This window comes from Rhagoletis pomonella, unplaced genomic scaffold (assembly GCF_013731165.1).
Source record: "Rhagoletis pomonella isolate Grant_MI unplaced genomic scaffold, Rhpom_1.0 Rhpom_scaffold_00001, whole genome shotgun sequence".
Taxonomy (NCBI): domain Eukaryota; kingdom Metazoa; phylum Arthropoda; class Insecta; order Diptera; family Tephritidae; genus Rhagoletis; species Rhagoletis pomonella.
In genome coordinates, this window is record NW_023458555.1 from 52,889,083 (window position 1) to 52,911,533 (window position 22,451).

Here is a 22,451-nt window from a genome sequence, read left to right on the forward strand (position 1 = left end):
TTTTTTTTTTGCATAGCTTTTGAAAGGTTACCTCCTAATACTTATTTAAAATAAATTGCCCTTTAAATTTTATGGCTACCTTAATTTTTTAAATAAAAAGATTTAAATTTTATAAATATCTTCAGGCATGCAATAGTTGTCCATGTACTGACATATTTATCATAAATAGGTAACTATAATAAACGCATACACTCAAAATGCAAGACATTCATATTTATGAATACATATGTAAGTATATACAACTTAATTATAAAAAATATCAAACATAATAAGTATACATATATGTAAATAAATAACTAAAGGGTGTGATTTAAATCGAATTCCGGCAAATAAATAGCCAAATTAATAAAATAAAATAAAATAAGTATTTGAAGTCGTAGTAACATCCACGACTCTAATACGTACGTCTCTAAAGAGATGATTTTGGTGCTGAGTTGGATGAAGTTGGTGCTGTAGTGAGTTTACAACAACAGTAGGCGGTAGTGCGGTAGAACGATTGTGCACAATATTATTACTGTTATTGTTATTATTATTCATACTGATATTGTTATTATTTAGATTAGTGGTGCTGGTGGTGCTGGTATTGTTCGTGCTGTTGGTGCTAGTAAAAATGGTCGCCAGCGAAGATCCAATCGGTGCTGGATAGGCGACGGCTGCAGCAGTTGCACCATTGGCAGCTATAAAATGTTGCGGCAACATGGCATGCTGTTGAACCAGAGTGGCCGATTGCAACATTGCTTGCTGCTGTTGTTGTGCCTGATTTGATGTTTGTTGTTGTTGCTGCAGCAACTGCTGCTGCTGTTGTTGGTGCTGTGGATAACCATTTAATATGATTAGCTGTGGTTGCGGCTGCAACTGTTGCTGATTACTAGTGATAAGCGTCATTGCTGTGGCTGCCGGTGCAACGGTGGCCATATTGCCGGCTGTGAGCATTTGTGTAGCATTCATTGCGTTGGCTGCCTTTTCCATGGCCAATGCGTCATTGTTTTGGTTGTTGGTAATGCTGTGGTTGTTGTTATGCTTGGCAATGCCGCCGCAAGCAGAGGTGTCGTTGATCATTTTGGTTTTAGCAAATTCGATGCGAATCGAACCGCGGTCAGAGGAGAGCAAATACTTGCCCTGTAATTGTTGCATGGCTGTTGCAGCGCTAACGGTGTCTTTGAACTCAATAAATGCCACTGGGTGACTAGCATTGCTACCACTGCTGTTGTTGTTGCTACTAATTGTGTTGTTGTAATTAATATTGTTAGGTCCAGGATAGTTTGCTATTGCTGCTGCATTAGAATCGGTAGAAGTTGTGCTTGTATTGGTGACATTGGTGATGGTGGAAGTAGTAGTAGTAGAAGTAGTAGAAGTGAAATTGTGCGAACCTTTTGTGTGCATTCGGAGGCGACAAAAGCCAGGCATACTGTGTGTGTGTGCAATTTTTTAGTCAGTAAGTAACAAATCAAATTCATAATTATGTACGTAATACTTAAATGTATGTATTGATATAACTACAAATATATTTCTAAACAAAACAAATCACTGCAATACACTTTTATTGTAGTTGAAATAATGGTATGCATTGAGATAGTTAGTATGTATGTATTTATATGTATGAGTTCGTTCAAAGAAGAATGGTAGTTGTGTGAAAGTAATTAAAAGACCAAATGTTTGTTACAAGTGCCGTTTTAAAATTAAGTATGAAGTAAGTAAGTGTGTGTATTTGATGATAAGCTCGAGTTATACGAATGTTGCCAAGCACACGGAGCATGTTGGTAATTAAAATAAACTGAGCCACAATAGGGATACCTAAAAAGAAAACGCTGCAGAGAAATTCGCGGGCCTTTCCAACTTGAGCTGCTCATGAGCGAGCGAGATGTCGTAACCAACCGGGGTGGAGCTTTGGGCGACGACAGAAAAGAACGTCGTTTGGTGGCACCACTCTGATTTATTTGGCTTCAGGGCTCATGGAAATCAGCAGCTGACATTTGAAGGGATACATATTTGGTGTCGGATTTGTGATGGAAGAGGGACTTCGTTGCCAAATACTGTCCCTCACACTCCGGGCCACAAGTGTTTCGCCACAATCCGCATGAAAATAAGATTCTTCAATAACTCGGCTACATGCGTAATAGTCTTCCGACGCAAAAGAAGGATTATACGACCAAAGATCACTTTTATTAGCTCTTAGATAGTACTTATGAGCGCTGCCCGTACTGTGACATAAAAAACGTGATAGGGGATTTTAATTCCTGCGTGCACAAAAAGATAGTTTCTGCTCGTTCTGTTGAAAAACCAAGCCGAGCGAGCCCGAGCTGTGATAGACGGAAGACACACGTAGGGCTGCCAACTATCTTTAGCTATGAGGTGCCATACTGAGGATAAAAAGTGCCAAATAGTAAAATAAAAGAGCCAAAAGGGGCCATCCTTTTTAATCCTTTCCATTAAGCAATAAAATAAGAACCAATTTTCTAAAATAAAAGTGCAATGCCATAATAAGATAAACCAGTTGAATAGTCTTTAGAAATTAGAAAATTTTATTTGAGAAAAAGAAGTACAATGGGCGAGCAATGGGATCGGATGTTTCGTTTATTAAATGCAATTCGTGAAACGTGCACGAGTTTTGTAAGTGAACTCTCATATTGTTCAAACAATTTTGTAATTTTCGTAAAATATCAGAGCGAAGAATATTGAAATTACGTTCTTTGTTGCTTGCTAATCGTGAACTGTCATGAAAAAGCGCGAAACAAGCAAACGGGCGTATTCACACTCAAATACATTTACAAGGTGCCATGGTATGCGTACGCATACCGACAGATAACTTACACATCTGTTGTTGGAGCACTTCGGACCTATAGCGCCATTTGTTGTTCGGTGGAGTGAAAGCATTCGCCAAAGATGCGTCTTTTATAAAAATAACAATTATGGACACCAATACTCTCGATACAATCAATATTTTAAGTCTGTCACTAAAGAAATATCGTTCAATATCGAGATAATCGTGTATCGATATTTTCGAGCTCTTACACAAAGGTGTTGCCACAGCGTGAAGTGATTTCCTATTTAGTCTAATTTAATAAATGCGAAATTCGATTCTATCTTCGACGAACTTCGAAATCTATTTACATTGATCCGAATATATCAGAAAGGAATTAAAATCATTTCCTATTTGTAGTGTGTGTGAGCCTGTATAACACTTAAATAGCGTATAGTCCATGTATTCTTACAGTGTTGTTTTTTTTTCGTATGTGCTATTCCTAAACGAAAAGTAAATTCTCGTAGAGAGGGGAGATTCATGGAAGATCGTTACTATACCGAATATTAAATCTGAGTCGAGATACGTGTGTGTATGTTATGGCTTTTGGTAGTGCATGTAAGTTAATCAATATTTAAATAAATTATTTGCTTGTAATATTTTCATAATGTGTTAGAAGAAATGTTTATAAAAAGGAAAAATTATGTCTTATGTTTGTAGTAATTCAAACTGAATGTGCGACTTCATTGACCATTGATTGTAAACTCTGTATACATATATTTCCTAATAAAATTTTGTGCGCAGGTGATAGACAAATTTATAATATGTATTACTTATGTTATGTATATATGTATATACGTTATAAATACAAATGATTCATCTAATGTACATATGTACATACATATACATATGTATCAACATTACACTCACCTGGAGAACACCTCTTTGAGTTCATGTTCGGACACGAATTGTCCCAAATTGGCGACAAATAATGTCGAGCAGGGAGCGTTTGCGGCTAATGGCGGATTTGATGGATGCGATGGATTATTCGAGGAACCGACTGGACTTGCCAGAGCGGGGCTCGATAAGAAATGATGGTGTGCTGTGTGGCCGGTTGGTGGCGGTCCCGGGGGGCCAGTGGCAGCAGCAGCAGTGGACATGTGCATGGCTGTTGGATGAAGAGTTGTTGCTTGTTGATGATGTTGTGTCATTGCGGTCATTTGGGTCTGGGTATGCGGGAGAGTAAAATGAATGCAAGAGAAAAAATTGCGATTACTTAAGAAAATCGGTGAGAATTATCAAGCACGCGCCGGTGGACAGTCGGTCATACTCACTTGATGCATAGGCTGTTCCATAACTTTGTCTGTATTTAGTCAGAGGTAAGAGCGTACCGGCACCTGCGGATGAAGGGCTGGGTGCACTAGTGTTGCATGCTGCAAGGCAGCAGCTCCGGGTAGTTCAGCGGCAGCTGCCGAGTAGGCTAACGGATGATGCCATAATTCCGGCCCGCCTGGAAAGAATGGTCCACCCAAATCTAAGTGTTGTGCAGAAAGAGAGAAATTGTTTTTTGTTAGAGAACAAATTCGCTTCGGTGCAAACGAATGGAAAGCAACTAAACGAAGAATATGCAAAATAGTGGAAGAAACCAAAAAGAGAATTGAGAGTTTTTATGTATATTCGCTGTGAAAATTAAGTATGTATTTAGATATTTTATATTTATACATTTTCCTTTAATTTAGCTTTCACTTAACCTTTTAGTATTATTATTTATTTAATAGGATTGCTGATAACTGATTGTGCATTCAAGATATAAATTTGTTTGAAAATAGAATACATGACAAGAGCGCATTTAGTCAAGTACATCTACCCCAATTTTGGAAGACTGTATTAGTTCCAGCTGAAGTAAATGCTTATCTTGCTTACTGCTCTAAGTATTCGATGAAAAAACACATACTATAAATTAAGTTGTTCAAAAGTCATACATAATAAGTTTTTGGAATATCGAATACTTTATTTATTGTAACCACCAATTTTTTCAATTAAAATTGATTTTGGGGCTCTAAGTATTAGTTTTCACTTCTAATTCAACTACTGCATTACATGGAGGTTTTTATTCAGTTTATAATATGCGATATTGATGTCGCACAATGGATGGAACAAGCTTTTACGCCGCACAGTATTCTATTTTGGAAAAGGGGCAAAAAATCAAACAAATCAAAATCGAGAGGTGATAGCCAAATAAATGCAACGAAATTTTAAATCATTAGTAATAATAACATTTTGGTGCTTGCACTTTTGCTAAGTGTTTGGCTGGTGTTTTAACACAAATGGGGGAACCTACAGTTTCATGCCGCCTCCAATTGGCAAATGGATTTTATGAGAAGCTTTATTATGGCAGAAATACACTCGGAGGTTTGCCATTGCAAGCGCCGCCCCTCGGCTGTCGGGAAAAACTTTTTATAATTTTGATTTTGCCTCGACCAGGTTCTACGGAATGGTAGTGCGCAGCTCTAACCACTCAGCCACTGCGGCCGTCTGTTGTAATGAAAAAACTCAAAACCGACCTTCAAAGTAAATTTTTTCTGTAAAAACACTTTTTAATAGATTTCTTGACGTGAGAACAACAATCATATGCCTTTCACACTTTTGAAAAGCTCATTGCTTACTGGTTTCGAGTAAGAAGTATTAAAAAATATAGATCCTTCTATTTTTGAAAGTCATTTTACATATCGAAGTAATTCTTTTATCTAACGATGCTATTTTGTATCAGTTCTCCATTCAAATGCTTTAAAATGCCGTTACATTTATTTCTCGATCCCTTGTGATATTTGATTTCGTTCCTTTTTGCCAAAATATAACACAGTGCACCGCCTGCGAATGGCTGATGCGAAGACTATTCTTGACATCTCTAAAATTTTCCATTGTCTACCGAGGGGCCAATATCATTGGAAAAACCCTTTTCTTTCATTGCGAGTTGCACTGTTTAAATTCTAATCTGGGTTTGGTGAGCAACGTTCTATAATAATTTCTATTTCCAATTAGATCCGAATAGTCGAATTAAAGTAAGTAATTTTCTTCACTTTAATAAAGAGATGAAATTGAAAAATATTATATTTAATAAGCCCTGGGATTTTCAAATTATTTGGAGAACGGTTCAAAAGAAATTCTAGATCACTTCTATAGAAAACTTCGTTTAAGTACAGGGAAGGGCAGTCAAACCTGTTACTTTTGTAAATAATTTGGCCCAAATAAATCTTTAATGACTTTTTGAAAACTGCAGTACTGGATGCAAAGATGTATGATAAAATCGGCAAACTAAAGAAAAGTGTTTTAACTTTTATTTTTTTTACTTGCAAATTTATGTAACTGTTTTCAATTGAAAAAATTATGGAAATTTTTTGGCAGTACTTAGGGAATATAATAGACTAGTTTCATCGGGCCTAGACTGCGGTTTAAGCTTAAATCAGTCCACAATTGAGAAAACTTACATGTGTGTGCTGTTTTTTTAAATATCTTAATTGCGTTTGGAATAGTGTTAGCTCAATTTTGCTGGTCTTAAAGAAAATGTGCGCAACCGTCGCTACCATGTTAAGGCACATTCACATATATACACTGAGAAAAAAAATGAAGACCCTATCGTGTTGGTTTCAAACAAAAAGGCATATGATTTGGCGCTCAGAAGTATTTTGTTTAGCTTTAACATTTCGCACATCAAGATCTAAAGTAAGTCAATTCAAAAATCAGATCCGAAAATATAACTGCCTGTGGATCGTATAGATTCAATACGGTTAATGCAAAAACAGCTACGACAGACGTTTTTTAGTTAGTGTTTATAATCATTAAGATACAAATATTAGCGTTAATTGGATGTAAGTTATACGAATTGATTTATGCAAAAATCGTCCTAATTTTTAATAGGTTTCCGATATATTTGTTTGTGCTATTCTGCACACTCAGCTACGGCCATATTACGTAAACCCTTTTTCAGATGTTAAGTTTGAACCAAATTTAATAAAGTGATTCGAACTATATTGATTTCAAATGAGAATGAATTGGTTTGCAATTTCCTATTTGTGTTAAAAAATTTCAAATTTGCTAACATGAAACAACCGAAAAAGACGAATTTTCTCACAGAAGTTTACTTTCACCCCTACTTATAGTATTTAAAACAAGATTTTTACTCACACGAAATTTATTTTCTTATAATTTATCTTTACAATTTAAAATAAAATCATATCGTCACTTCGCTGAAGTTTTTTTATGCGGCGTTTTTCGCGGTCAACTTCGTGTCTAGTAATGATATGTTGTATTCTTTTCTACCTGCAACCAGTTTAGGGTTAGTTGATAGTGTGCATATACAGGTTGTCCCAAATGTCTTTTGAAATTTTTTTCACCTATTGTGCGAGCGGAACAGCTACTCCTAGCCACGTCTTTAGTCGCTATGGAACGTTTCTCAGGAATGGTAAGTGTCTTAAATGATTATGAAAGTTCTATAAAGCGCATTATACGTAAAGATGTGTATCTACATCCCTAGAAGGAACAGTTGGTTCATGAAATGAAGGTATGAGAGTACATGCCGTAGAGTAGTCAGAAATTTTGGTTCCCGTTACACTAAACTAATACATTATTTCATTATTACTTTTTTATTTTGAAAACTAATTTTGGGACATCTTGTACTTCATATAATGTTGACTCTTTGACAGTTAGTTAAACAAATAGAATGTACATTGTACTTCGCATTTTATGAGAATATATAATCTTAGATAGAAGTTTGCATCTTAAGTCTTTTGTATTTTGCTCTCGCGGTCGCATAAGTTTTACTCAGCGGAGAGCAAAATATTTCGATAAGTAGACTCCACGTGGTTTATGATTAATTTGGATGATTGATTTATTTAAAAATGAACACTTAAAAAAATAACAATTATTTATTTCTATAGTCTTATGCACTCGTCCGAAATAAGCGACGAAATCTAAAATTTAACAATAAGTTTCGCCTTAAATACTAAATTAAGCTGTAAGAGTTTCCCACCAACAGGAAAATGCAACATTTAGTGACAAAAATATTAATAGAATGCACCGCGATTGCATAAATTTGCGCTGTCTATATTATTGAATGTAAATTGAGATCGCGTGTTTTGTACGATTTTTGCGCAGTGTATCAGCTGTGTTTGCATTTGTGACTGTGTTGGTTTTTGTTTATTTTTAATGCTGATAGTATCTTGTGGCAGTAGTGGTGGGTGTTGTAGTGGTTGTGATGGTGATGGTGGTGGCGGTGGGTGGCGTTAGTGACAAACCACTTTGTGAAATCAGTGCAGAAACATTTTGTTTGGGGCTTGAATATACTCATTTCAATATAAAGGGGAGCTTGATTTCCTTGTTATTAACTTTTCATATTTATTACTTAAATTTATGTATGTGCTCTAAAGCATTTCTGTTTTTTTTGGGGAAAGTGTGTTAATTCCGTTTGATTCAGAACGCTTTTTATAGAAATATGGGAAATTAATTAAGTGCGCTTTTGTCATAGAATTCAGTTATTAAAGATATACATACATATGTATTTGTAACTTTTTATACATCAACAACATACTTCGTTTAAATATATTTATATACTTACAACAAATACATAGAAAGAGCAAAGAAAAAGAACGATATAAAAGTAAAAATTGCGAAATTAAAAACAAAAACTAAAATTAATAGCTCTACTACATGAATACATACAAAACTAAAAGCAAAAATAAAGAGTTGCATTTAACATTTTATTGCTTAACATTTCTTTGCCATTTCATTTATAAGTTTTATTTCTTCTTTTTTTTCTCTTAACATTCTTTACTTACGTCCAGTGAGTGGGTGCATCAATGCAGGATGTGAGGCTGTTGTCGCTGTATTGGGCTGTGGTTTGGGTTTGCTCACTTTCGTGTTACTCTTGGCGAATTCCAAGCGAATTGTTTGGGGCATATCGGGATCGAAGCGTACACCCTGCTGCAAATGAGCGGTACGTCGGATAGTAATCGACTTTGCAATTATTTTGTGTTCATATTGTTTTTTTATTTGAATATATTTAAAAATTTTCATAAGAAATCCAATGGAATAAATTTTATGTATAGTAAACTGTTTTGTTATGTTTTCTTGTACATACATATATACATGCACGTATGTATGTACATATGTACGCATATTCAAAATTGGGACAGTTATTTTTTGCTGCTTTGTAATTAAATTTAAAAATTTTCTGTTCTTTTTCGAAATGGCCCTTTAATTTAAAAATTACTAAAAACGCGTCAATTCGCCAAAAATATTTATTTATGTAAACACTTTTCTAGCTTAAAAACTTTGGTGTAATTTTAAGAGAGTAATAAGTATAAAAGCTACACTGTAAATTGGGTAAAATTACTAAGAAGGCACAAACAGGGTGAAACGGGCATATTCTTCTACTATTGTATGTTTGTATGTAGGCAGCATTAAAAATTTGATTGCTGTGATTTTTACATTGGACGATATAATTATATTGAAAGTGTTAATGTGTGCGTAAATATATGATTGCTTGTATTTGCCTAGATTCGTTGTAAGTTTGCAGTAGCCGCTATTTCTATCTTAAATGCTCGGGTAGAAATAACTTTATGAGTGTGTGCATCGCAAGTACGGCTAGACATATTTACAAGATCTGGTCAGTGTGGGAGCTCATGGTAATGGTGATAGGTATGAGATTATTTTCTTCGAGTCAGTTCCTATAACATAAAATGGTTCTCGTGGATTGAACAAATTCAAAAAATGACTGAAATATATATTTTGCGAGGATTTTTGGAGCTTTTAAGCTTTTCTTAATTATCTCAATGATATGTGCTTAAAGGAACTTTCATGGTCATAATTGAACACTAACTGATATGGAGATACGTAAAAGAAATGGAGAAGTTAAATCACAAATATATTCAAGATACACTTCAGTACAGAGTAAACCCGCAAGGAAAATATTGGAGTAATTCCACTCAGAAGCAATGCGGCCACATTCCTCTTCGTTGCTTGTGGGAATATAACTGGCGTTTTGAATCGACATTGTTTCCCTTACGCTTCTTTTGAAAGCAATATGAAAGCAATGAGGAAGCATTAAATTTACTGCCCAACGAAAGCGAGTGTTTCCATACTTTTTTAGAAAATGTATAGCATGCATGGAGTAATGTTTTTAAAAAAGCAGAAGCATCTTGAGAGCACACGATAAGTCGACTCCTAATCAAAGAAAAAGTACTTCAACGCATTTAAAGTTTTCTGAAGTTCCGACATAAATGCTAAAACTTAAACCGCTAAACCTTTTCAGATTTAGTGCCATTTCCTTAAGTAGATTTTAAAATTAATTTGCCTTTTAAACACAAATTTTGTTCTGAAAAACAGGCAAAATAAATTATAAATGCTACTAGAAAAAGCGGTACTTGGGATTATCAACATCTTTTTGTCACCAAAACTTTATAGTCCACTCTAAACGATGAAGCAGCACTAACAGGACTATGATACACTTAATCTATAGAATAGTTTAAGACCATGCGCTGACTAAGGATGAATAAGTTAGAATGTCAACCACCATTTGAGTGTTACGGTTGAAACCTTCGGAAAAACTACTATTTTATAACTTTGACCAAAGTTCCAAAAATCGATTTTAAAGTTTATCAGACTGTTAAAATTTAAAATGACACATTTTCCGAACAAAACTGTGTACTTTTGAACTTTACCAGGCATGGAAATCGTTTAAAACTACAAAAGGAGTGCCACAAGGTTCGGTTGTTGGACATATGATCTGGCACATTATGTATTATAGAGTCCTGCGTTAGAAGTTTCCCTCTGGCTTTGCTAACTATTTACATTCTTCACATGGAAAATAAGGCTGCTGTAATTGTTAAACCAGATTATAATTTCCTTATTTACGAAGGGAACGGCGAAGTTCTCATAAGCAGCCGAAATAGCAAGAATCACAACGGAAAGGCATATGATCATATAATTAACAATCTCACACTGGCCGTTTAGGCTTTTTGGGTTAGGTGTAGGATGGGTTTTCATGACAGAGATAGACTCGTCTGTCGAGGTGCGACCGCTTTTAGAAGAAAACTATTTTTGTATGTTCGTCGAATCAGAATTGAACCCGGCCATGGTAGTCGAACAGTAACTATTCAATACAGAATAACCAAAAGGTAGAAGGTAACCTCAAAAAAGTATTAGTACTACGATGCATGGAAAACAGGAAACACGGTGAATTAAAATTCCAGCCCAAAATGCTTTTGGTGGACACTCCAAGCAGTACTTGTGCTTTTTCGATAAAACTAAGCTTATACATGTAACTAAAGCTAACTGGTAAAACGGTTAAGGGATGTATATTTTTGCACAGAGTTTAAAAGATTACACAGTAGGACGACTCTCAAGTTTTTAAATCACACAAAAATAAAAGAGCGAAACACGTGAACACTTGGCTCGTAGATTACGGTGCTGTATACCGTTTTTCTTGCTCCGGTCATTATCCCACGATATTTTCACTTTTATGAAAAAAAAATCAAATATTAAAAAAAAAAAAATTAAAAAATAACAGTTTTTTGTAAGTTTTTTTTCATTTGTTATAAAGCTTGTTCTTTTGCGATAGATAAATAGACAAGTTGTGAATGCTCAAATGAAAATGTGCATTAATTTTTGCGGATGAAATACTGCATGCCTAAGCAAAAGCATTGGGCGGAGCGTTTTCTGACGCCTAGCGTCAACGCAGAAGTAGAGGTGCAAAAGTAGCGATAGTCAGACCATCGATAGTATTTGAATTTATTTTCAAAACTGTCGGTATATCGTCGAAAATATCGCATTTATATGGTTTTCGCTCAATTTTGGTATGAAGATTTCCTTAAAAATATATTAGAAAATTACGTTTGGATACCATTGTAAACTACTGGAACCTTTGTTTTTTAATTGTTTAACCGGTAAGGTACAGTTATCGAAAATTTGAAATGAATTGAAATTGAAAAAAATTGGGCGTTCTGAAATTTTATATTTGTCAAGGCATATTAAAAAGGCATTCGAGCAAAAACCACATTTGCGTGTATTTTGTTGTTGCTTCTGGTATCGGAAGTGTCAAAAACTGTTTCGATATTTTTCTTCCAAATCAAAGCGAGCCATGTGATATACAAAAAAAAAAAATAAATAAAAATTTAAATTGGAAAAATTAAAATTAAAATTGTTGCATCTTTCTTTCTTAGTAAATTTGTTTGCTTCCCGAAGCATTGATCCATACTTTGCAAGGCCCAAGCATTTGTGCTGCTGAGTTGGGCAAGCGTCCCTAAAGCTGCTATTCAATCGCTTATTTTGTATGGAAAAAGGTTTCACATGCAAATAGATTTTAACAATTTAGAATTTTTGTGAGAAGAAATTACAAATTTTTTACATTTTCGAGACCAAATAATTCAAGGCGAATTTATATAAGGTGGTGTTACTAGCTCAGCTGATTTCGTGTATGTGTTTCGCCGCACGGCTTCTGATATCAAATTGAAAAATTTTGTTTGAATTTCTACACACACTCTTACATATTTTGACAGTTTATGCCGCCAAAGCAAAAACAAAATACATGTAAATTTTTGTTTTTGTGCTCCTGCTATCACCTTATATTAATTCGCCTTGAAATAATTTGAAAAATAAAAAAATAAAAAATCAAACCAGCGGCTATACAGATACTACTTGTTCAATGTACCTTGATATTTGTGGTTTTAGTTTTCCTCCGTCATATATAAGTCATTCATCAAGTAAATTGAAATTTTGGAACAAGAAACCATTTTTTATCTGAAAAGTTACGCTTTTTATTTACCTTTTATTAAATTCTAAATAGTGGTACGTACGTAGGTAATATTGAAAGTTTTGGTATAAGTCTATTTGTATCAGTTTTTTACTGGAGTAAGCGGAATTTTAAAAGATGCAAGGTTTTCCGTCCTTTTCGAAATTTTGCATTACTCTTTTAAAAAAGTACTTAGCAACCAAATTTTCAACTTGGATGTTTAAGAGAAATGAATAGAAAAGCAGAAATACAACTAAAATAAATACTAAATCATATGATGTCTGTCGGACTATCGGTAGGACCAAAAAACAATCTATAGTAGCAAAAAATAAAAAACATCGACACTATCGATAGTTTTGCGTCTCTGCGCAGAACTGCCATGCCTAAACAAAAGCGTTAAAGCAACGTTAAATGCAGAAATAACGCCAACAATAACATACCGTTGACGCCGCGTTATTTCGGTATGCTTCGTACCACGCTTTTGTTTAAGTACATACATATGACAGGTAGGGGCAGAAAAATGTTACTCATACGCCATGTCTTACATGGAGTACTCGTAACTAGTCGTACATTTTGGATAAGTAACATTGCCCATGTTGAAGTTAGATTTTTTTTCGTTCGTGATGTAAACTGGAAATTAAAATATCTTTGGAAAGTGACTTGATATAGAAAAGAGGTGTACAGATCCGCAATCTACGACCCAAAAATATATTCTCGTGTCTCGGCGTTTTTTGTGTGTCATTTCAGGGTCTCTACCGTCTTATTACTCAGCCACCTCTTGTTTAGACTTTAAAGGTTATGGTCATACCATTGACTACTGATTTAGTTAGTTCAGTAAAAAACAAACTACTTAAATATTTAAACACATTTATGCTGGCCCAAACATCTGTTAAAGCAAATTTATATTGGTACTTAAATTTATAATTTATATGAATCAAAATTTATGCGAAATAAAAAAAGTTCGATAGTGACGGTAACAATACACTAACACATTTGATTGGGCGTAAAATTTTAGGTAATAACCCAAAAAAAACCAATTCTGTATTTTTTGTTTAATTTTCATCTAAAATTAGTTTTACACTTAGTTAGCTGTAGTTGTAAACAAGTTTTACACACATTTAGAAGCGTAAGTAATTTTCTGTTAATCAGATAATCTTTTAAAACCGCCACGCGAGAGAGCGAGGTTTAATTCGCAAGTGACTTACGATAAGCGATACATACATACTTCAAAAGTTACACAAAAGGCAAAACGTGGAGATAGTCATTTATGCAAAAGACATTATCTATGTATATACATACAAGAGAAATAATTTTTTGTTTTATTACTCAAAAGCTGATCATGCCCGTCATTGCACCCTGCAAACCCTTACTTATCGAAACGTATTGCTGATTTGTGCTGTTGTTGTTCTGTATTTGATTGGTGTTGGGTGGCAGTGGTGGTGTTGGTTTCCCATTCATGCACCAGAACTAACAAAATATTTACTACAAGAAGGTTCTAAAATTCAGATGCTTAACCAAAAGTGACGAAGTGTTTATTCGTTGGTATGAAAGTTTAAAAAGATAAATAAAATTAGAAAAGAAGGCGTGTTGTTGTTGGCGTTTTAAATAAAAATCAAATATTGTTGAAAAAACCGAGAATATAAGGAATCAAAGCAGTACATGTGAGAGAGTATAATTATAACGTTCTGCTGTTTCTGTTTTTATTTTGGTTTTTGTATTAGTTTCAGTGGCGGTTGCTATTCTTGTTACGCTTATTTGTTGGAAAAGTAGTCATTTTCAATACAATTTCAGTGCGAATAAAATTTTTTTTTTGATATTTTCCATTTTATTTTCGATATACGCCCTAGGATTTTTCTAAATGAATAAAAAGAGTTCTCGTTAAAAAAATTTTGTATATGTGGAAAACACTTTTTCGTAGAAATGGTATAGAATTCTTGAAAATCAATAGCTTTTGCTCGAAAAATTTCTCTTCAGTAGACTTCCAATAATTATAGTGATGCCCAATTGTTTATTTTACCATGTTTTAATGCTACCCATTTTTTATGGGTCCCGTTTATTGAATTTTTGGGGTTTTAAAGGACTTATAAAAAATAGTTAATATTAAAAAATTTTTAAATAAACAATTGGGTATTATTATTGGAAGTCTACGGTTTCAATGAAAAAGTGCTTTTCGCCATTTAAAATACATAAAAAACTTCATTGGATTTGGACAGTTCTTATATATTTTTTTAAATGATTAATTACTCTTTTTCCCATTTAGATAAATCCTAGCGCTGAGAGTTTAACATTGTAAACATTTCGCCCCGCATTTAATTTTTGACCACCCTAATGTACATACATACATTTGTAATCGTGTGAGAAATTGTTCTAAAAAAATTGCAAGGTGTGAATTCAGTTGTTCATTATTTCAATGTAAAATAAGAAATTGTTTGTTCAACTTTAATGTATGTTCATATCCAGCTTAGCTTAGTTAAAAATTGTTACCATCAAAAATGTAATCAAAAGATTTGCTATTTTTTAAACCACAATTTACAGGAAAAATTTTAGAGATTCGGAATTATACGGAAATAAATACTCTTGTGTTTGTATGTATGTATATTCAAAAGTATTCGTACATGTACTCAGATATCGCCGCTTCAGAAAACGGATGTCGTATTTTACAAAATTTAAGAAAATTGACTTCGAATTAATCCGAAACTAAACAGTAGATTTTTGCAGTTTTTGAAGGAGACTTAGTTGGTGTTTTTAGTTTTTATTTTCCATATTTTTAAATTTAATACCTTTTAACGTTAATGAGAAAATTGAATTTTGATTCCACATACATATGTCGTAGGTAGCGTGTACTCACTGCTTTGTTTTGTGACATATATGTATATGTATTTAATAAACAATTCTGTACATCTTTTATGCTATAAATGTGATACGACTTTACGTTTTCCTCTTTATGAAAACAAAAAACCAATACTTAAATTCAGTCCTTTGTACATTTTCATTTCTGTCATTTCATTGGAGACACAGTTGCAAAATTTAAAAAAGGAATTAGTTACATAGTTTAATTTCCAATTTTAATTGTGTCGTTATAGCAGAGGACCATCGAATTGTCGTAAATTCAAAATTTTGCGATAGATACGTCAAATGTCATATGACTAAAAAATACTACGTTTGTACGGGAGTTTTTTATGAATAAAATAAAGTTTGTTTGTTATGCCGTATGTGACGCATTTTCAGCACACACCACAAAAGGCATACCAAATAAGTAATATTATGTAGCATGCGACAAAATGCACGAAAAATATGTATCCTAAAAAATAAGGAGGATATAAAAAATGGATTGCAGAAATCAAAAGAGTATGTCCAACTTAGTAAATCTGCATCAAAATTCCAAAATCGTGATTTTGAACATTCGACATTCGTTTTCTGAGACGACGATGTGTACATATGTAAGTACATATGCATGCATGTCGTCTTAAACTTCTTGGATTGCAATGAAAAGTACGTAACTAAGTTCAGATATAAAAGCCTTTGCTCTTGAAAATGACCTTTCTCTCAAGTGTGTGTGGTAGTTGTTTGTTCACTTTTTTTTATAAAATCATGTAATTATGTAATGTGTTCATTCCAAGCCTGACAAATGCGTTTTTAACATCGATTATTCTTATGCTAACATTTAGTCAGTGCGTATCAAATATGCTGCTCTGCCTATTTTCCAATAATTTGATATCTTGCTCTTAATGTTTGCAAAATTATTTTTAAACTTAACTTCATTGCATTGAAAACGGTGCCCTTATAGCGATAGGAATTGCATACAAAATAGTTTACATTCTCATATTGAATTTGTTTTCTGGCTTGATAAATGTTTGCGTTTTTTTGTGATTTCAAAATAAATATTACCTGTAAATCTTGTTTGGCTGCTTCCGCGCCAGCTCTGGTATGAAATGTGACAAATCCGACGGGCTGTAAATTTGTAATGCAACAAATATGTTAGTGAAGCATTATGGGGAGGGGTGCTGTATCGGGAGCAGGTTGTTGAAACGTTTAAATTACTTACCGATGCAGTTTTTCCATTCTTGCTGGTCACCTTTAAAAGAGATCCTTCGTAGCCCTGTAAGAAAGAAAGCGAAAGTATTTTGGGAAAATGCATGCATTGTCTTACATATTCGTCAAAGTACAGGGATATATTTGGAAAATTCTCTCTTGATATGCCCTTAAGTCGCATTGACCCACATATGACGAAAAAATAGCCACTCTAGGGATTGAACTCAGGGTAATACGATGGCTGCACAAAGCGGTATAATGAGAACCTGTGTTCGCAATGGATAACTGATCAAGTCATAAGAAAATTTAAATAGAAAAATTTATTTCAAATTGTTCTGAAATAACCAGTCGGAAAACATGTAAACTTTCTATTAACCCCTAATTAGGCGCATAAAGAAAATCACACAATTAGTCGCATGGGGTCCCCAGTCACAGCAACAAAAGTGTTGAAAAAAGAGTTTTCACAATAAAAAAAACGGAGTGTGTATTAACAAAAATATTAAAGTACTCTATTATCTTTAACTTAAAAAGCAAATACATATTTTCGACTTCAAACTAAAAAAAAATAAAAAATTAAAAATTTACCTCCCCCATAAAAGATGTATCGTTAGTGGTCGCATTGGGTCAGCACTCAAGCGAGTAGCGACAAATATGTACGCGACGATGTTCTAAGAAAGAAAAGCATAACTTTGACTTCAAACTTAGATACAAAAATAAAAACTTATCTCTGCCAAAAAATTTTACGTAAGTGGTCGCATGGGGTCAGGACTTAAGAGTAGCGTACACGTCGATGTTTTGCCAGTGGCTTATTTACGTACCCCGCCTAGAGTTAGGAAGCTAGAAAGAGCGCGAGCACTCTCCAAGCACTTCAAGACATTTTTTTTTTTTCAACTTCAAATGCGCCTAATTAAGGGTTAAATAAGCTAGCGCAATTAAGAGTTTTATGATTTTGGAACTTTAAGTACGATTATTTTATATCAGCATTTTTGTGAGCTGTTTGGGTTTCACCTAAAAAATTTAAGGGTTTACTATCTATGTTATCGAAAAGATGTATTTAGAGAAAAATATGGTTTGCTATAAATTTGTAAGGTTTTCCCGGTGCATGCCAGTAGTCGACTGAAATTTTATATTTTTTGTCGGATCAACCGAAAAATCTAGTAAATGCAGTACTTTTTGTAATGGCACTCAACAAGGAAGCTATGGAGCTGCCTGAGAATTATTTTATTCCTCGATGTCGAAATATTCAAAAATTTTTTTGGAAGTAGGAGGTCGTAAGCACCCCATAAATTGTTGCATAAGTCTTTTTTTATATAGATTGTAGTTTAATTTCTATTCGAATTTAACCAATTGGGTAAAGGCTTCTTTGAATATACAGTCTAACAAAATTTTGCCTCCCTAGTAAAACAAATCGTTTCTGGTAGATTTCTCCGGGCTAAATCCAAATCTGACCGCGCAATTGCTCTAGCACGTCAAAATAGACATCCTAACCTCAAAGTGATAAAAAGACGGTTTTTGGGGATATTTGAGATTATATTATGAGAAAAACTATTTTTTTTAGCTTATTTCTACTTAGGGAATCATTTGGTATTACTCTTTCCCTTTAAAATTCATTTCCGTATATTGCGATTAAATTTTTCTTTCTCGAGATATATCAGTTTTAATGTGCAGTGCTTCGATATTAGCTATGATGACTCAAATAATACCGAAGTAGTGTATATTAAAACTGATATATCTCGAGAAAAAAATTCAAATCGCACAAAATGAAAAGGGGAAGGGTAGTGCTAAATGATGCCCTAAGTAGAAATAAGCAAAAGAATAGGTTTTTCTCATAATATAACCTCAAACATCGGCGAAACCCGTATTTTCGGCACATTGAGGTTATGATATCTTAAAATCTTGACGTCCTAGAGCAATGAAAATCTACAAGAAATGATGTGTTTTACTCAGGTTGATGAAAAAAAGCAAAATTTGTAGAAGTTTGGTATTATTAGATAGTTTAACGTTATTTAACTGTAGATAAAATTGAAGGCTGTTGCATTTAATTTGATTTCTAGTACGTAATTTGTTTTTTTTTTTTTTGTTTCACGTTTGTTACCTTTAATATTTCAATCCATGGCCCAACAACATGATTTAAATTAATTAGTCGTTTTGATGTTAATGTTGCCAGTAGATATATGTAGACTAAATGAAATGATTGACAAAATAAATATAAATAAAGGTTAATTTTTTCGGAAAATGCCAGGTATCGTGGTTAGAGTTTTGTATTAAATTTTGTTTACTTGGCTTAAGCGTACAATACGGGGCATAAAAACTGCTCAAAATTATGACTATCAATTAATTTGTAGCGGTAAAAAAACTAGGCAACGAACGAACAAACGGTATATTGAATAAGAATAAAAAATTAAAAAATACATTTTAAGCGATTGTGAAAACTGAAAGAAGAAATATGTACATGTATGTTCATAACAAGTACGTATAAAAACGCTGCACACATAAAATCTTATTTTTATAAAATTCGTTAAGTTTTCAGCAAACCCTGAAAATTTCAATGATGTGATTAACCAGTTTTTTCCAAATTAAATATTTAAAGAAGTCCTTACCCTAATTTTCAAATGCGAATGAAAATCAAATTTGAAATTACTTTCTGAAAAACTTATGCCGCCGTTCACAGGATGGTTAGGACTACCTATCTCAAAAAAATAATTTCATACTTCGACAAAAGCCAGCTGCCATCTTCTTAATCAGAAAAAGGGTTCGCAATAATTTTATTTCTTTTCTCAGTTATATAAGTTTACAAACTGCTAAGTATAAGTGGACGAGTTGACATCCCAACCGTTGGTATTTTTCAGTTTTCGGAGATGCCACCGAATATCTGTAATAAGTTATCTTCTCTCACAATTAAACTCCTAACAATCTTGTAGGCTTACTGAATTTCTAAAATAAAACTCATTGCAATAGTAAAGGCAAGGAGAAGAGAGGTATCTGACAGCTGAGCTAAGACAACAGCAGACACAATTCCCCAGTTCCTAACCCATCCCGAAGTGGTCCAAACACGATCAGAAAATTGTACCACCCTATTGCTCATCCTTTGGCCAGCTGCAGTGATGTGTCCTTAGCTGACTCACAAATACAGCAGAGATTATTTTACCCGATTGCTAACTTTGTAGATGCCCTCTTAACCAGCAGTGTCCCGTGTGGACGTCCATGATAGTTTTCAGTTTATCCTTAGACAGGCCAAATGGAAGCCTATATCGCTTCTGGTGGTACCACCAATTAAGCTTTTGACTTAACGAATTTTTGTGGTGCTGTAGCAGTGTTGTTCAAATGCATGTGAAAAAATAAAGTCGGAATATAATTTCTATACTCTCACCCCTGGGATTGTTCTATACCGAAAAGAAATATACCTATATTTTTTATTTTGAAATCAAAAAATATTCAGAGGTCGCTCAAAGCGCTCATGTATTTTATATGGGAAAAATCAACTTTTTGTAGAAATAGTATAGAATTCTTGAAAATCAACATTTTTCGATCGGCAAACTCTATTTATTTTCAGGAGACTTCCAATTATAATACGCAATTCCTTATTTAACCATTTTTCCATACTAACCATATTCTATAGGTACAGTCTCCTGAAGAGGATCAGAGTTTTCCGATCGAAAAATATTGATTTGCAAGAATTCTATACTATTTCTACGAAAAGTGGTTTTTTCCCCATATTACATACATGGAAAACTTTAAGCGCTTTGAGCGACCTCTAAATATTTTTTGATTTCAAAATAAAAAATAGTGATATATTTTTTCCAATATACAGCAATCCTAGGGGTTAGGGGATTAAAAATCCGACTTTACTTATTTTGGACCACCCTAATGAGCAACCTATGTATATACTTAGGTATGCTTATCGTATGTACCTGTTCTAAACTTTCTGGCGATTTTAGGACCAAACGAGGTATTGAGTGCACAATAGATATGTAAGGTCACTGTGCATATCTATTTTAAGTATTTATCCTATAGTATACAGTATATTTTGCTTTGCTGCCTTTATGCTTAAGTGCACATTTAAGATACCTACCCCAAAATGTGCATCAGAGGAATTATTTTAAACATTTATAAGGAAACTGCTCCGATAGATGCATTCAACATACCTGCACATTGGCGATACCTGCCTTAAAAATTGTGCAACTAGTATCAATTATCAAAGAAAGTATTACGTTTACCTGCACTGACCCTACAATTACCTAATTTTACAATCTTTTATTTATTTTGCTCATCTCGTGGAACAACGAAAATGGCTATCAATTTATGTAGTTATATAGATAATTAGATACTATTCGGTAAAAATTTCGCTTGCAGTAATTTCTACGTGGTAAGTGCTTCTCCATTATTTGGTTTCATAGGGATTTGTATACCTTCCTCATTGAAGTAGTAAAGAAAATTCGCTTAAGTGCCTTTTTCGGTTAAGTGCACAAGTTTTTCGTGCAAAGAAGGATGTGCAGCTAAGCAAAATATACTGTATATCTAATGGGCTAAACAAAATTTATCATAAGTTGCAGCAAGTGGCTCAGTATATTCCTGATATAAATTAAATATATTTATCTGCCGGTGGTTAAAGGTGCATACTGCCACTGCGTAGGACCTCGGTTTGATCCCTCGTCCGGGAAAATTTAAATTGGAAAACGTTTTTTTTTTTAAACTGCGGTCACCCCTCGGAAGGCAATGGCAACCCTCCGAATGTACTTTTGCCATAAAAAACCTTCCCTTAAAACCCATTTTCCGTTCGGAGGCGGCATAAAACTGAAGGTCCCTCCATCAAGACTCACAGTTTTTGCACGTATTTTGAGAAGGAGATAAACTACAAATAGAGCGACGTGCCACCTGGCCTATTCTACTTGTTAACGAACACTTTGTAACCGTGAAATTTTGTTAGCAAAAAACTACATCACTTCTTTTAACCTTAATTGTAGGTACCTTTTTATTTATTCAGCAATTCAGCTGTGAAGTTTTGAAGAAATTCTGGTGTTGCATGTTTCGTGGGGCAATATTTTGTTAGCTGCTTATGAGAAGGTAACAAAATTTACCGGTTAAAAGAGTGCGCAGAACAAAAAAAAAACGGGTTAAAAATTTAAAGGAACTTTATTTACCGTTAAGAAAAAATCGTTTGCATCACTTCCATGTCGGCCTTATGGAATGGAAATCGTGCTTACTACAATCGCCGGGGCGCTTGACGGCCGGCTTATTTAAAACTGTTTATGGGATCAATTGAGTCTATTAAAGTGCTCCTAATTACAATAATTTAACTATTTATTACCTCAAATTGTTTGTTTAAAATATTTACTTATAGCCTATCGCTTTTCTAACTACCTCTGAACTGACTACGCGACAGACCGGATTACTCACCTCGTAAGCTCTGAATAATAGGTAAAGTTCGCGTGGTTTCGCGTCCATTGGCAAACCGCTGACGAAGAGGGTGCGAACCTGAAAAGAAATAGAAAAAAGGTACGCATTAAAACATCAGCTTAAATAAACTAGGTGTACCTATATGGAAATAATTCAGTTAAATCGCACTACGATTTAAATACATAAAAGCAATTTTCCATGACAGCGTAATTAACTCACACCTTCGGTTTGATGATGCAAGCACCCCTCAGCGGAAAAGTCACCCACACACAGTTACATACATACAAATGTATGCATGCAATGCAAATTAAAATGTTTAATGGGTTGAGAGGGGCGAAAAGGTCTGCGTGTTTGTAAATGCAAATGTGTGAGTGCACTTTCGTCCTCCAGAAAGTTCATATGTGATGTTAGCAACAACAAAATAAAAATGAATACAAAGAAAGCTGAGCATAGTAACAACAATGAGGAAACCGAAATAGCAACGAAGCAATTACA

The 22,451-nt window shown here is 34.0% G+C and overlaps 1 protein-coding gene across 1 annotated transcript in view; it reads right to left on the reverse strand.

The window, feature by feature from the left end:
- LOC118746200 (rho GTPase-activating protein gacU) overlaps positions 1-22,030 on the reverse strand; it is a 34,302-nt gene extending 12,272 nt beyond the window's left edge. The window contains exons 1-7 of the mRNA XM_036480022.1: positions 21,957-22,030; positions 16,573-16,626; positions 16,416-16,478; positions 8,575-8,719; positions 4,128-4,274; positions 3,671-3,908; positions 406-1,408 (exon numbers count right to left, since the gene is read on the reverse strand). Of these exons, the coding sequence (XP_036335915.1) occupies positions 406-1,408; positions 3,671-3,908; positions 4,128-4,274; positions 8,575-8,719; positions 16,416-16,478; positions 16,573-16,626; positions 21,957-22,004 (1,698 nt within the window). The 5' untranslated portion in view covers positions 22,005-22,030. The remainder of the gene's footprint in view (positions 1-405; positions 1,409-3,670; positions 3,909-4,127; positions 4,275-8,574; positions 8,720-16,415; positions 16,479-16,572; positions 16,627-21,956) is intronic.
- Positions 22,031-22,451: the final 421 nt, after the last annotated feature.